At 41.5% G+C, this 16202-nt stretch overlaps 1 protein-coding gene across 2 annotated transcripts in view; it reads right to left on the bottom strand.

Moving 5' to 3' along the window:
- Window positions 1-692: 692 nt before the first annotated feature.
- The window catches only part of CYRIA (CYFIP related Rac1 interactor A), a 144343-nt gene continuing 128833 nt past the window's right edge, over window positions 693-16202 (bottom strand). For both annotated transcript variants that reach the window (XM_073625350.1, XM_073625349.1), the window contains exons 11-12: window positions 9184-9254; window positions 693-4260 (exon numbers count right to left, since the gene is read on the bottom strand). In XM_073625350.1, coding sequence (XP_073481451.1) covers window positions 4197-4260; window positions 9184-9254 — 135 coding nt within the window. In that variant the 3' untranslated portion in view covers window positions 693-4196. The remainder of the gene's footprint in view (window positions 4261-9183; window positions 9255-16202) is intronic.

Genomic DNA, 16202 nt, shown 5'->3' with positions numbered 1-16202 from the left:
TGCTATTGACAGCCGATTACGAATTTTCGGCAGACAAAAACTGGATGTGCAGGCTTGAAAATTTTTGTTTGATGTGATCACAATGTCTGATTTTCTTTTCATTAGTACGGTTTTCTAACAAAAAAAAAAATAAAAAATCCGAAGAGCAAGACTAGGCATGCTCAGAAATGAAAGAACGCATACAAAACAATTCAACACATTACGTCACTTCTGACGTCAGAAAATTTTCTGATGGTGAGTACCCTCTTGACTTTCGATTTAAGACTAGCATCAAACAAAAAACTGATGCAATTTGTCCAATAATCTGACCGTGTGTACAAGGCTTTAATGTGCAAAGTTAGTAGAGACATATCCAACAGACTAAAAAGACTGTAATTAAAGCAAAAGATGTTTTTTTTTTATTATTATTATTTTCTGACATGTTGGTGTTATATCTTTGACTTGGATGTAAGTTGCACTAGTAAATACAGCTAGCTAAAACAAAACAAAAAAAAAAAGTGTGTATCTTCATTTCAGGCTGCAAAGCAACAAACCGATTTTAAAAGGGCAATTCTTTTCTATACTTACTGTATCTATTTGTTTATTTTTTTGGGATGACTGCCCCATTAAGATGTACGGAAAATGTATTTATCATAAATTTGTTTTTTAGCAGCAACACAAGTCATTTAAGAAAAATAAAAATCAGGAACATGTACAACAATTCATTTTATTTGGTACTGCAATGGAGTAGCAAACAGGAAGTCTATAAAATTCTAAAGGGACTTCATAGATATATAGAATCAATATATAAGATCTGTGATTCTCTCTTTATACTGTATATGGAGTGTTAACTCATGCTTTGAAACGGAATACAATATGTCAAATAAGCGTCTGTTAGCAGCAATGGTCCACAATCAGCCAACCTTACGTTCAGAACTGGCCAAAGAAACTATTTAAAAATAATAAAAAGAGAAGCCAATGTTTTGGAGAAAAAGAAGTGAATGGCAGAAACCACACGTGTGATTGCATAATCGTGCAAAGAGCAGTGTGTCGTAATCCATAGAAACCAATTCTGGCAGTTTACAGTTTTAGAGTTAAAGAGGACCGTCCATTAACTCAGATGGAGGCAGAATTATGGTACTTCTCCTTTACACTGGACATGCCACAGCTTGCTGATTAAACCATGGAGCATCCCCTTCTCTTATTAGCATGAACTGCGTCAGTAGATATGTAAACTGGTTGGTTTCTATTGGTAGCCTTCATATTCTCCGGCTGAGTTCTGCTCTACAGGGAGGCTGAGACTGATATGAAGTAGAAAACACAAGATGCTTTTAAAAGGATAATATTTTTTGCAGGTAAAAAAAAAAATGTCCATTTTGTTACTGTTTTTTGTTTTTTTTTCTTCCATGGAGCCCGCAAAGCACTGCACCCGCCACCAGCAGATCACAGGTTCAATGTTAAGCTTCTGTACAGTCTTCCTCTAGCTTTCCCTGTATGGACTTGCAGTTACAAAACTAGAAGTAAAAATTAATGAACCACGAGCATGCTGAGCAGCGCGCTCACAGTCCGATTACATGCAAGTCTACAGTGGTGGAAGACGGTACTTGCAGTTTTTTCATTCGCAGAGCTCTGTAAATGAAAGACTTGGCTATGTGGGCAAAGCCCCACATAGCCATGTGGTTGTCAAGGTTTTCAAAAAGTGACAGCGGGTGAGGGGAGAAGATCCCCATCCACTCTCACATTGCAGGGAGCGCTGGTGACAAGTGCAATTGAGCATGTTGCCCCCTAAATATGGGTGGAACATACAAACATAACATGCTTCAAAAGGTGAACTTATCCTTTTTGAAACAATTCAGTTTCTATTATTTAGTAAATACACTGTTATATATATTTTTTTAAATCTCCTGGGAGGTCAGCTTTAAAGATCTGGTTGCCAGAACTGGAATGAACATTTATTTCTCATGTATGAGTATGTTATTACTGTACTAACCAGTCTGTTTTTTGTTTTCTGACATGCCACAACCGAATGCAGAGATTCTTTATGGTAACCTCGGGTCCAATACATTTTGCACTGGACCACACTAAATATTCTACCACACTGCGCTGTCTGCCACATAAATGCTGTACTATGAAATTCCAAGCAATACAAAATGCTTTAAAAAAAAATGATACCACTATATGTATGTTTTGCTTGGCTGAAGTAGAGAGGCGAGCAGATGACATCTCAATCTCTGACTCAGCCAATCAGAAGAAGCTTTGCATTCAATAATAGAATACAAAGCTTCCCGTAGATGGCTGAGCGGCACTCAGTGTGATCCGATTTTACGGAAGTTCCCATCCCCCTGCCGAAACACAGCACTGTATACTGTATGTAGCTGAGGCTACATACAGTTAACACAGTGCACTAAACAAGCATATCTGGTATTGCAATAAATAGTTTGGGCCAGCTTGGTCCAAATGAACTATTTTAAAGGACATTAAAGATGGAGATTAGCTTTAACATTATTACTCATCCACAACTTATTTGTATTGTTACCTGCAGTCTTCATGCTCAACTCTTCAGCTGCATGTGTTAAGTAGTTCTTATGGAATTAAAGTCACTCCTGACCAATGCAATGTCAGATCACTGGTGTTCAAGAGATAAGAGAAAGGCGTTTTGGGTGCTAAACTCCTGGGAACGGACAGACAAGAGGCTTCTTCAACAAAGGTAAATAACAGATCTTTTGAGAAGGGCTCAGTTAAAGTGACAGCATGAAAATATGAATCCTGCAAGACTTGGCACATTTATCTTTTAATAAAGGGCTTGTGCAGATGAGTGGTGAACTGCATGTCAGAGATGAAGCTCAGCAGCTAGACGGGCTTTTGCTGCACCAGACACAGCCTCATTTATCACTATGGATGGGTGAAGCTGCACATTCGTGCATGACATTGGTTGTCAAAAATGGGCCTGCTTCCCTATAAACCATCAATTTTCAACCAGGGTGCCTTAGTAAAATGCCTAAAAACTGCCAATAATGTATACAAGCCAGCAGGTGGATCAAGGCTGCCTTTTAGTTACACAAAAAGCCACAAATTTTTTTTGTGAACCATTTCAACCTTCCAGCCACCGGTGTCCTAAAAACCAGTGATGGCTTCAGTGTTGGTCGCTTGCACGGCATCCTTGTTTGACCCTCTCCATCATTAACACTGGGGTCAGCTGACTGATGGAGAGGAAAAAACACTGGAATACTAGTCAGCACCAGTGTGCAAAAGTGTATTTGCTTTGGAAGAATAAGAATAACTCTAATATTGGGCGTCCTACGTGTGTCGATGTTGCTGCATTATGTAAAACTATTAGAATAGTTTTTTTTTTTTTACATTTTAGAATAGGGTGCCCGTAATTTTTAAGGGTGCCTTGACTGAAAAAAGGTTGAGAAACAATGATACCCATTCTGTGCTCAAACGTTGACTGAAAGTTCCGCTCTTTCATAGAGATGAAGCCTGTAAGATAAGGGTCACAAGCTGTGTCTGCAGGGTGATCATCATTTATCTGACCATGCTCTAATGAGCTCCAGTGACCTGAGCGGCACATCCAGGGGTACCTAGTCGGTACAGGTCCCTTAGGCACATGAAGGCTGAACAGTTCATGTTCGCTATGGGTTACAGAACACCATACCTGTTTGTACAATGTCATTAAGTCATGCCTCTAAAGTCCCCAGTACACAAATATCTCCACTTTGTTTGCTTGTCCATTTCTCCAGCCTCGGCATATTAACAAGGACTTCCACTGCCTGTGACCGGATACCTAACACATAATAAAAATAACAGTGCCTAAACTGCATTTTTGGACAAACCGACGAATAAAACACAATAGCAGATACAATCAATCAATTCACACCAATTTAAAGTATGGTTTAAGCACTTTGGTAAAAGAAAAAAAAAAAAGTTCAATTCGCAAGTCAAATATAATAACAGCATGTAATTGCAAAAATTGTGCTAAGTCAGTCAGATTAATCACCCGGTGGGTGTCTGAAAAGTCCTCAGAGCATTTTGGTGAAACAGCTGAGGGCAGCACTGGCACCGGATAGGTTAGGGACAGGGATACAAGCCTAAGGTTCAGTGACAAGGGGGTAATGACTATGTAAATACACATAAGTATTAACATCAATCTGTATTAAATTATGTAAACATATACATCTTCTGAGGTCAGTAAAAGAATCCTCTTCAAGGGCAGGACTTTACTGAAGCATCGCCCGGACCTGTTTAGAAGTTGATTCATCGTTCAGGTGCTTTGTGGTAAACCTGCAATTTGACAAATAAAAAGAAGATGAAAAAGAAATGCAGATGCGTATCTAAAGGTAACATTTGGAAAATGTAAAATGCAGTTTTCAAATGATCTATAACTGTCTAGAGAACGATTACCGAATATGTAAATGCTTGCTGTTATCATTAACAGTTATAGAGCACAGGATGGAGTATTCATCAAACAGACATAATAGACGATTTCACCGATAGCAACATTCACTAATTGACGACAAAAATCTAACTGCAACAGGCACAAACAGTGTTAAATCCCATCCTCCGCCAAGTGTTATTGGTCACTGAAGACTGTATTAATGTTTAAAAAAAAATCTTTTTTTTTTTTTTTTTTTTTAAATTGAGCAACATTAACCACTTCAGCCCTGGACCATTTGGCTGGCCAAAGGCCAGAGCGTTTTTTGCGATTCGGCACTGCGTCGTTTTAACTGACAATTGCGCAGTCGTGCGACGTGGCTCCCAAACAAAATTGACATCCTTTTTTACCCCACAAATAGAGCTTTCTTTTGGTGGCATTTGATCACCTCTGTGGTTTTGATTTTTTGTGCTATAAACAAAAAAAAAAAAAGAAGAGCGATAATTTTGAAAAAAAAAAAAAAAAAAAACGCAATTTTTTTACTTTTTGCTATACTAAATATCCCCCAAAAATATATTAAAAAAAACATTTTTTCTCCTCAGTTTAGGCTGATATGTATTCTTCTACATATTTTTGGTAGAAAAAAAAAAATCGCAATAAGCGTTTGATTGGTTTGCTCAAAAGTTATAGTGTCTACAAAATAGGGGATAGTTTTATGCCATTTTTATTAATATTTTTTTTACTAGTAATGGCGGCAATCTGCGATTTTTATCGTGACTGCGACATTATGGCGGACAGATCGGACACTTCTGGGACCATTCACATTTATACAGCGATCAGTGCGATTAAAAATGCACTGATTACTGTGTAAATGTGACTGGCAGTGAAGGAGTTAACCAGTAGGGGGCACTGCAGGGGTTAAGTGTGTCCTAGGGATATGTTCTAACTGTGGGGGGATGGGCTATGTGTGACACGACACTGATCACTGCTCCCAATTACAGTTTGACAGTTCTGTTGAGAGCACAGCCATGTGGCATTTACATTCCTGACACGTGTCGGGAATGTTTGTTTTTTGAAACTGTTAAATCGATGGGTTTAGTTCCGCTTTAAATCAGAATTTCAGGCTTATGCCGGCGATACACAGTTCGAATTTCGATAGAATTTTCTTTCAAAAATCGTATCTAAGAATTTTCGTACAAATTTCGCACCATTAGGGGCTGCAGCAATGGCCGATTTTCATGCGGCAATCAAATTTGAGGGATCGGGCATGTTGGAAATTTTTAGAAAAACAAACAATTTTCTAATCAATGATGGGAGAATCGTGCGAGAAATGTAATAAGAAAAGAAAATTTACGGAGAGAAAAGAAGATTCACAGCCACGAAAATTCTTTTCTGTAGCAACATGAGGTGAAATTGAAGGCTTGGTCGGCCGAATTCCAAAAATCAATGGTAGCTTCATCGGATCACAAAAAAAAAAAAAAAAAAACTTTCTGATTTTAAAAAGAAAATTTGTTCGAAATTCGACCATGTATGGCCTGCTTAAACCTAACTAGCCTTAAAAACACTACCTCCCCACTCCTAACACTTATAATAACCAACCTGTTTAAGAAAGCTGTATATACTTACCTATTTTTGGCCGCTCTAGTTTGGTCATGGTCTGGCTCCCCTGTGTCAGTAAGCAGGGGCTGCATGGGAGAGGAGAGACCACCAAAAATAGATAGCCAATGGGAGCCTATGGATGTTGTCACTGCTTCCAGGCATTTCCAGCCATTGTCAGAGTGCTCTCTCCTCTCCACTGCAGCTGCCGCTGGCTGACACAGGGGACCATGTGACTGGACCAGAGCTGGCAAGTAATAAGTATGAACATCTCAACCCTGTGCTCAAGTACCCCCAACAGGCCATGTTCTGGGAATTTCTCTTAGATAAAATAGCTGTCCAAAATACCAAGCCATTGACTCTGATTTAAAGCACCTGTGCAAGATAAAGGAAAACCTGCAAAAATGGCCTGTTAAGGGTACTTGAAATCTGAGGTTGAGAACCACTTTTGTACAGCCATTAAGCGAGACTGTACTTCTGTTGGGCCTCTGCACTGTTAAATTGAATATCAGGGCAATAGTAAAAAACAAACAAACAAAAAACACATGTAGTACATATCTGCAGCACATGCACATTCCCTGTACTTTACAAAGACCCAGCAAGTACAGAAGAATATCTGTTGGATGCCAGACATGCCCTTAGATAGGAATTTCCTGTTATGGGCTGACAATACACCGCCTTTTTTGTGGACTGAGTGGTGTCAGCCTCGCCTAGTTGTCTTTTGCTAAACTACTTAAGCCCTCCCACGTTTCTGTCTCCACAAGAGGCAGGACAGCTCTGATTTCTGGTATGCACTTGCCAGACAGACACAGCAAAACACTGTCAATGGTATATTTAACACACCAAAAGGGAGCAGATGGGAGGCATCATCAGAGTTTGCATACCACTTGGAGGAGCTTTCATTTATTCATTGCTATACTGTATATGTCCCAAGATTGAAGCTCTCTTAGACAAGAATAAGGCAGGCCATGCTCACTGCAATTTTCTTTAATTTAACCGCGGGTTGAAGGAAAGAAAATTGCTCGATTTCTCCATCAACAAAGCCAGTGTTGATGGGGTAATCTCTCCTGCTGCGTTATTGTATTCTGAACATTGGTAATTGGCACAAAATGGTAGGTGCTGGTGTATCTCAGGGGTTCCCAATGCAATCAATAAAGGAGTTAGAACTCTATAGAACAGTCCATAAAGTCCAAAAATGTCCATAGATGGGCTAGAAAAGAAAGATGCACTTCCAGAGACTAAAAACAGCTCCTTTTATTATGCAAAAATAGAAATGAGACATGCCCCACACACTCAACCTACGGAGGGTCAGTGGACACCTTTCACACTCCTGTGCTTAATCCTTGCACAAGCATTTCTATTTTTGCATAATAAAAGAAGCTGTTTTTATTCTCTGGAGTGCCATCTCTTTTTCTACCTGCATATGGGTTTTTTGGACCCAGGCAGGCACCCAGGATTTTTTGGCAGCTGACAATCTCATAGACCAGCTTTTGGAGCGGTGCTCACCCCATTTGCCATTCCATAGATGGGCTCACTTGGGTGCCAGCTCAGTGTACAAGCAAGAAGCAGCTTGGAGTAACTGGGGGGAAAGCACAAGCTCCATTAGTGACGTCACGAGTCGCAGCCTGTGTTTTTCACGCCTCCAGGAAGTGCCGTAATCAGTCAGGCAGCGTCCCTCCGAGCACCCAGCTGCAGAAGGCCATCGTGACACACTGCGCCACTGACGGGGATGATCTACAGTGCTTTATGCTTTTGATGCTTTCACCTTTGTGAGTAATACTCTTGTTCTTAGCAATAAATTCCATATACGCTACACTTAGTATGGCGCTTGTGCTTTCTCCCCAGTTATTGTATTCTGACAGTGGGAGTCAGAATACAATAGGCTAATCGAAATTTGGCACATTCCTGCTGAACCGGATGAATTTTGATCTATGGTGGGCTTTAGAGACCACACTTGGCAGAGGTGCAGTGAAGTGGCAGCATGCCATCACATTTTTGCAAATATATGCAACAAAAACCTTGAAAATTATTGAAACTCTGACTTTGCTTTTTTGCTGACAACCACACTGACTTGTGCTGAGTCAATGACATTTTTATTTATTACCGCGAGGATGGCTTGAAATGTACAGAGAGTAATGAGTGCCTCTGCAGAGCTCTTACAGCATGTAGGGGAAGCAGCCAATTGTCAAGCAGTGATTTCAGAGGCAGGTAATCGCAGATAGGCAGGTTATTTGCTCTATTGCAAACAAAACATGCAGCAAGTGTGGTCAGAGCTCCAGATTTACATACTCTGTCCAGATCAGTGACTGGATCGGGTGGGGTCAGCAACGTTAGTCCCCATATTTCTCTCAATTTAAAAACCTGCCTCTGATCTCAGCCCTAGGTTAGCTAATGTGCCCATGCAAATTTTAGCATGTAGATAAAAATTTTGGAACAGCATTTAGAGGCATACAAAATAACCCAAGTCTGCATTTGGGGAGGCACTTTCTAGCATAATTTATGCACAAACACATCTAAATGCATTCCAGTGGCTAGAATAAATGAATATTCTAGCCAAAAAATGAGTTTATGAGCATATGTTTCTAAACACATTACATCTGTGAACATGCATAAGTAGGGGCCAAAACAAGCATTTTTTAAGCTGGATTTTTCTGCCAACCCCTGGCAGAAAGATCCAGTGTACATAGTATTTAGTTATGCACATGTGCATTATGTCTACTGTATTAATGCAACTTTTCTAGCAAAGAATTCCTCGGCTGCCCATACACTGAACAAATGTATGGGGACCAGCTGAATAACAATTAGTGCGTGGGTTCCCCCACTCGACAGAAGTCAATTTTTTTTTGTCACCACTGATCAGTGCATTTTGACAGAAGTAGGGCTTTCTCCATTTACCTCGTTTCTGTATGGATGGCAGGCTTGTAAAATAGATCCAAGCTCCCTTGCCATTTTGTCTTACAAAACAGTCCACTGGAGGAGTTTGAGCATAGACACCTCTGCTGGGCCTTGCTGCGGCAAGATATGAGGGTTTGCTTCTTTATGGGGTTGTGGGGACATGCATCACATTTAGTGGTCAATGAGAATGAACAGAGGAAGTGAAGTAGGCCTTTAAAAGGACTGGGAGCCAATCAGAGATAATACATCCCATGCCAGATTGCTTTAAAAATGCAAGGTGTGTAAAGAAAAGAGGTGTCCAAGTCCTGATACATATTACAGATGTAAAATATGAATCGTACCTGAGTGCATTTAAAAGTCCTTCCACGGAATCTGGGGGTTGTTCTTTCAATACTTTTATACATCCTTTCATCTGTCGGAAATATAGAAAATGGAATCATCCAAATTTTAAAATCCTCACATTTTACAAGCAAACAAAAAAGTATACATTCAATAGCTACTACTATGGGTACAGAAGAATATTTATGCAAAAAAACAAACTGATTCAATATAAAAAGCATGAAGACATGGTCAAAAGTTTCAGTTGCTGGTTGTTGGAAGGCAACATGTTTTTGTCCTAATGTAAGCTGTTTCTGAACTATGAAATCTGATTATACTCAACACTGTTGGGGGTAGCCTGGAATGCCGTTACAGCAGGTTTATCCATCAGGGCTTTGTAACCAAAGCATGCCCCCTGGTGGGGGAGAATGGGAGTAGAGCCTTGCTTTGAACCACCTGGTGTAATAAAGATTGAAGTGCCTGATTATCATGACTGCAAACAAAAGCTTCAAAAAGCAACTGCTACTAAGATAACTGATGGCCTGAGATACAGAAGATCAAAGACCAGCTGTCACTGAAGATTTGACCCGGGTCAAATAGCGGTGATTCATGGACAAATGCTGCCCCTAGTGGTCACCACAGAATGCTTCCTAGGGGACGGACAGAAGAATAATATATATATATATATATATATAAGGACTGCCTCTTATCGATTTTGTTTTGTCAGAATCCTAGATAGATTGGCAGTGGGTGTTGTGTGGGTGGTGTCTGAGTGGGCTTTAAAAGTACTGACTGGCTGGAATTACCGTATTTATCGGCGTATAACACACACCTTCATTTTAAGAGGGAAAGTTTCAGGGAAAAATACAAAAACATTTTAAATACAGAACTTTGAAGCAAAATAAGGCTCAATGCCCACCTGCAGCCTCATGATTGCACATTAATGCACCCTGCTCAGTACCCATCTGCAGCCACTAAATTGCACATCATGCACCCTGCTCAGTACCCATCTGCAGCCACTAAATTGCACATCATGCACCCTGCTCAGTGCCCATCTGCAGCCACTAATTTGCCCAAGAATGCAGCCTGTTCAGTGCCCATCTGCAGCCTCTAAATTGCTCATCAATGCAGCCTGTTCAGTGCCCATCTGCAGCCTCTAAATTGCTCATCAATGCAGCCTGTTCAGTGCCCATCTGCAGCCTCGCCTTTGCCGATCATTGCAGCCTAGCCAGTGTTGAATTACACAGAGACCCTCAGTGTCCTGTGTATTTGGCGCTCAGTCACTCACAGTTCCGCCTCCTAGCCCTACTCATATGACAGACAGAATAGTGGCCCAAACCGAGGCTAGGTTGTGCGTGACGGAGCGCCAGGTACACAGGAGATTGCTGTTCTGTGTAATCCAGCGGCGCTCGCTCCTCCTCTTCCCTCAGAGACAGCAGGAACCAGCGTATAACATGCACACACGTTTCCCCCCTGAATTTCAGGGGGAAAAAGTGCGTGTTATACGCCGATAAATACGGTACATCCTCTTCTTGCCATTGAGCCCAGCTGAAGATACTAACCACAGAGGACGACCTTATGTAAAGTATCGTTGATGTTCTTTTGTTTCATATACTCTAATATTTTCTTTTAGTGTTTTGTGTTAGGATTCCTATTTTCTTGAGAAATACTGTATTTCTTGGTGTATAACGCGCACTTTTTCACCCTGAAAATCTGGTGCAAATAGCGTGTGCGTGTTATTTACCGATACTGCAATTTGAGCTGCCTAGGAGGGGAGGGGGCGGGAAGAGAGCAGTCAGATTACATACAGCGAGAATCTCCTGTTTACTCAGCAGGCTATAGGAAGTCCTGTCTCCTGGGCCAGCATTGGACCAGTGTTCTATCATAGAACTTTGCATTAAACAGGCCGCCGAGTAAACAGGAGATTTTCGCTGTATGTAATCTGACGGCGCTCGTCCCGCCCCGCTCGCTGTCCCCTCCGAAGCAGCAGTAATCTGAGGTGAGGCTGCAGATGGGCACTGATCAGGCTGCATATGGGCATTGATCAAGCTGCAATGATGGGCAATTGTGAGGTTGCAGATGGGCATTGATCAAGCTGCATTGATGGGCAATTGTGAGGCTGCAGATGGGCAATAGTGAGGCTGCATTGATGGGCACTGACCCTTATTTTGCTTCAAAGTTCTCTATTTAACAACTTGCTTACTGGGCACTTAAACCCCCCTCCTGTCCAGACCAATTTTAAGCTTTTAGCGCTGTCGCACTTTGAATGACAATTGCGCGGTCATACAACACTGTACCCAAATGAAATTTTTATCATTTTTTCCCCACAAATAGAGCTTTCTTTTGATGGTATTTGATCACCTCTGCGGTTTTTAGTTTTTGTTAAAAAAATTGAAAAAGACAATTTTTTTTAAAAAAAATAATTTTTTTATATATTTTGTTATAAAATTTTGCAAACAGGTAATTTTTCTCCTTCGTTGATGTACACTGATGAGGCGGCACTGATGGGCACCGACAGGTGGCAGTGATGGGCACTGATGGGTGGCAGTGATGGGCACTGATTGATGGCAGCACTGCTAGGTGGCACTGATTGGCACCACTGGTGGGCATTGATAGGTGGCACTTGTGGGCACTGGCAGGTGGAAATGACAGATGGCACTTGTTGGCACAGATGATGCATATGTGTCTCCTTCCTCTTCGGGACCGATGTCCCTTTGACATAAGCCGGTGATCGGCTTTTTTTTCCTCCTCCGAAACCGATCACCGAGGTTTTGTTTACATCATGTGATCAGCTGTCATTGGCTGACAGCTGATCACATGGTAAGGGGCCGGGGCCGGGACCGGCCCCTTACTCGGATCTGTGATCATCCGAGTCTCCGTGACTCGGTGATCACAGCGCGCACACCACGCGCCCTGCGTCCCATGACGGCCTCCGGGAAATTGAGTTCCGCGCTGTAGCCGTCATTCGGCTATGGCCCGGACCTCAAGTGGTTAAAATGTAAGTTTTTTTCCTGAAACTTCCCTCCTAAAATGAAGGTGCGTGGTATACGCCTGTGCGTGTCATATGCCAATAAATACGGTAAATGAGACTCTTGCTTATTTAAACAGTGTATTTTTTTAATAGCTAACCTTGTTATTGTACCATCACCATTAACTTTATTAGAGCTTTGCTAGACTAGCTAATTATAGGAATAGACAAGTTAAAACATATTTATAATAAATAGGGGGAATTCAAAACCCCCCAATATTTATTTAATTTGGCACCCCAGAAGCAGGAGTGTGGAAAGAAATTCCTTACAGGATCCAAACCCAACAAATTTTTGTCTTGAGTTCCTATAAGCTGAGAAGTCCTCTACGAAACCAAGAATTTAAAGCATTCCTCTACTGTGGACAAGATTCATGCTGGTTTGTGAATTCTTAAGCCCTGCTTGAGTGGTCCTGAAAGTTCTGTGAAATATTCCATCAGTGAGTGGATGTGCAGATCTGGTGAGAATTTTGGCTGGTATATGTGTATGTGTTAAAGTTTATTGTATTGTTTATGCAAATTGTTTTGGGCCAGTTAGCTGTTCAGTTGTGCAAGCGAGAAGGGCTGATCACCCTTGGTTAACTGATATACCCTGCAGATTTATAGGATAAACCAGACATCTTTGAGGAAAAAGTGGTAGAAATATAGATTATATTTTATATTGCATACACGTGAAAGTGACATGGCTTTTTGCTTTAATAGAAGATCAATAAAAGTTAAAGTTGGTGTAAGGAGAGAGCTTCTTGTAGCTTGGGAACAGCTGTATTTCTGTGTTGGTCTCTGTGTGTGCATGCTGGAAACAACTGCTGCTGTGTAGACTGGTTCAGTGTAAACTTAACATATCAATGGAGGTCATTGGAGTTTTCCTTAAAAAGTAAACCTCTGCTAATTTTAACACTTTGGCAGAAAATGCTTTGACCCACCAAGTTAATGAATTATTAAAACAATGTGATGTTCAAAATGATGATATAAAATATAAACCGCCATCTAAGGCAAGAAAGCAAGAATGGCGAATGCGATATGCATGCTATTGAGAATGAAAGATTGCTGAACAAAAAGAAATGCAGTGGTATAAGGACAGAACAGAATTATTAGAGCAGATAGAAAGTGTGAATAAAGGTATTTCAGCTATAGCTGCGAATGCAAGTGTTTGAGAGTGTGATGGACTGAGGGATGAGACTGAACAACTGGTAACTGAGAATGGTGCGTTGGAGCAGAGATTGGATGAGTTGGAGGAAACACGTATGTTGAGGGAACAGTGTATCGCATCTTTAGACCAGAGAGAGGAGGGAAATTAAACTGCTATAGAATTCCTTAGGAGAGAGAGTTACAAGAGTGAAACTAGCTCCTCTAAAACGATCATGACATTCTATCTTTGAAAGCACAGGCAATGGATAAAGTGCACAGCCATTGTTGTGCTAACAAGGATACACATCCCTTTGTAACACAGGAGCAAGGAGACAGGATGCTGGGGGAACAGCAGCCAGTATACTCGGCTGGCAATCCTGAGGAGTCCCTAAATCAGAGTTCTTCTCTTTACTCCTGCGTCAGAAAGGACTGGGCAAGGAATGGGGACTATAAGAAGGGAGGGTAGCACCCAATCCACAACACTCTCCATACAAGATCGCACAAATCTGTGCCAGATTGTGGAGAAATTTGACACTAATGCTTCACCCATTAGTCTCTCAGGCTGGAAGCTGTGGTGACACAGTACACTTTGAACAATAGGGATGCATACGCACTCCTTCGCGCATGGCTTCCATTGCAAGTGTGTGAAAAACGGCAACCACCAGTCGGGAGTCACAGGGGTCTATCTCCCAAGAAACTCAAATTGGGGAAACTCACCAGATAGAATGAGGGAAATGCAATGCATAATGGGAGGAAGAGACACTAGAGGTTCAGATGCCCTAGAGAATACCAAACTTAGGAGGGGAATTGATCCAATACTCTCTTGCAGTGAATATTTCTCCATTTATAAAGCCACATACAATTGTCCTGATAGGTCTCCTGATGACAGTAGTTTTCTGTGTTCTATGGCTAATAAGTGAACGTGTTGATTACCATACCAGAATTGCATGTCATACCAGACCTTGATAAATATTAAGGGACTGGGTTCGGGAGACTGATTAAGACAATAGGCCCCACAAAAGAATTTCAGGAGGTAGTTAAAAGCGAAGGGAGGGTGAGATTTGCAGACAAGTGTTACAAATGTGGAAATACAGGCCATTTAATGAAGGACTGTAAATTGCCTAGGAGAGGAGTAGGCCCGGGTGATAAAAAGCCTTGGCATAGGAAAAAGCAGCAAAAGCCTGGATTCAGATAAGGTGACAACGGAGCTGAACAAGGCACCTGATGCTATACTAAGGTGGGGCAAAAAAGTATTTAGTCAGCCACCAATTGTGTAAGTTCTCCCACTTAAAAAGATGAGGCCTGTAATTGTCATCATAGGTATACCTCAACTATGAGAGACAAAATGTGGAAACAAATCCAGACAATCACATTGTCTGATTTTTGAAAGAATTTATTTGCAAATTATGGTGGAAAATAAGTATTTTGTCAATATCAAAAGTTCATCTCAATACTTTGTTATATATCCTTTGTTGGCAATGACAGAGGTCAAACGTTTTCTGTAAGTCTTCACAAGGTTGTCACACACTGTTGCTGGTATGTTGGCCCATTCCTCCATGCAGATCTCCTCTAGAGCAGTGATGTTTTGGGGCTGTCACTGGGCAACATGGACTTTCAACTCCCTCCAAAAGTTTTCTATGGAGTTGAGATCTGAAGAGTCTAGGCCACTCCAGGACCTTGAAATGCTTCTTACGAAGCCACTCCTTCGTTGCTCAGGCGGTGTGTTTGGGATCATTGTCATGCTGAAAGACCCAGCCACGTTTCATCTTCAATGCCCTTGCTGATGGGAGGATGTTTGCACTCAAAAACTCACTATACATGGCCCCATTCATTCTTTCATGTACACGGATCAGTCATCCTATTCCCTTTGCAGAGAAACAGCCCCAAAGCATGATGTTGCCACCCCATGCTTCACAGTAGGTATGGTGTTCTTTGTTTGAAACTCAGCATTCTCTCTCCTCCAAACACGACGAGTTGTGTTTCTACCAAACAGTTCTACTTTGGTTTCATCTGACCATATGACAATCTCCCAATCCTCTTCTGGATCATCCAAAATGCTCTCTAGCAAACCTCAGATGGGCCCAGACATGTACTGGCTTAAGCAGGGGGACACGTCTGGCACTGCAGGATCTGAGTCCCTGGCGGCGTAGTGTGTTACTGATGGTAGCCTTTCTTACATTGGTCTCAGCTCTCTGCAGGTCATTCACTAGGTCCCCCCATGTGGTTCTGGGATTTTTGCTCACCGTTCTTGTGAACATTTTGACCTCACGGGGTGAGATCTTGCGTGGAGCCCCAGATCGAGGGAGATTATCAGTGGTCTTGTATGTCTTCCATTTTCTAATTATTGCTCCCATAGTTGATTTCTTCACACCAAGCTACTTGCCTATTGCAGATTCAGTCTTCCCATCCTGGTGCAGGTCTACAACTTTGTTTCTGGTGTCCTTTGACAGCTCTTTGGTCTTCACCATAGTGGAGTTTGGAGTGTGACTGTTTGAGGTTGTGGACAGGTGTCTTTTATACCGATAAGTTCAAACAGGTGCCATTAATACAGGTAATGAGTGGAGGACAGAGGAGCCTCTTGAAGAAGATACAGGTCTGTGAGAGCCAGAAATATTGCTTGTTTGTAGGAGGCCAAATACTTACTTTCCACCAAAATTTGCAAATAAATTCTTTCAAAAACCAGACAATGTGATTGTCTGGATTTGTTTCCACATTTTGTCTCTCATAGTTGAGGTATACCTATGATGACAATTACAGGCCTCTCTCGTCTTTTTAAGTGGGAGAACTTGCACAATTGGTGGCTGACTAAATACTTTTTTGCCCCAGTGTATATGGTCCTCTTTTGAAGGAGTTACAGAGGATAGGAAAAAGAAAACCAGGAGGAATATA

Source organism: Aquarana catesbeiana, linkage group LG04 (genome assembly GCF_042186555.1).
Source record: "Aquarana catesbeiana isolate 2022-GZ linkage group LG04, ASM4218655v1, whole genome shotgun sequence".
NCBI lineage: Eukaryota > Metazoa > Chordata > Amphibia > Anura > Ranidae > Aquarana > Aquarana catesbeiana.
The sequence above is the reverse complement of the archived record's forward strand: the minus strand, read 5'-3'. Positions and strand labels throughout refer to the sequence as shown.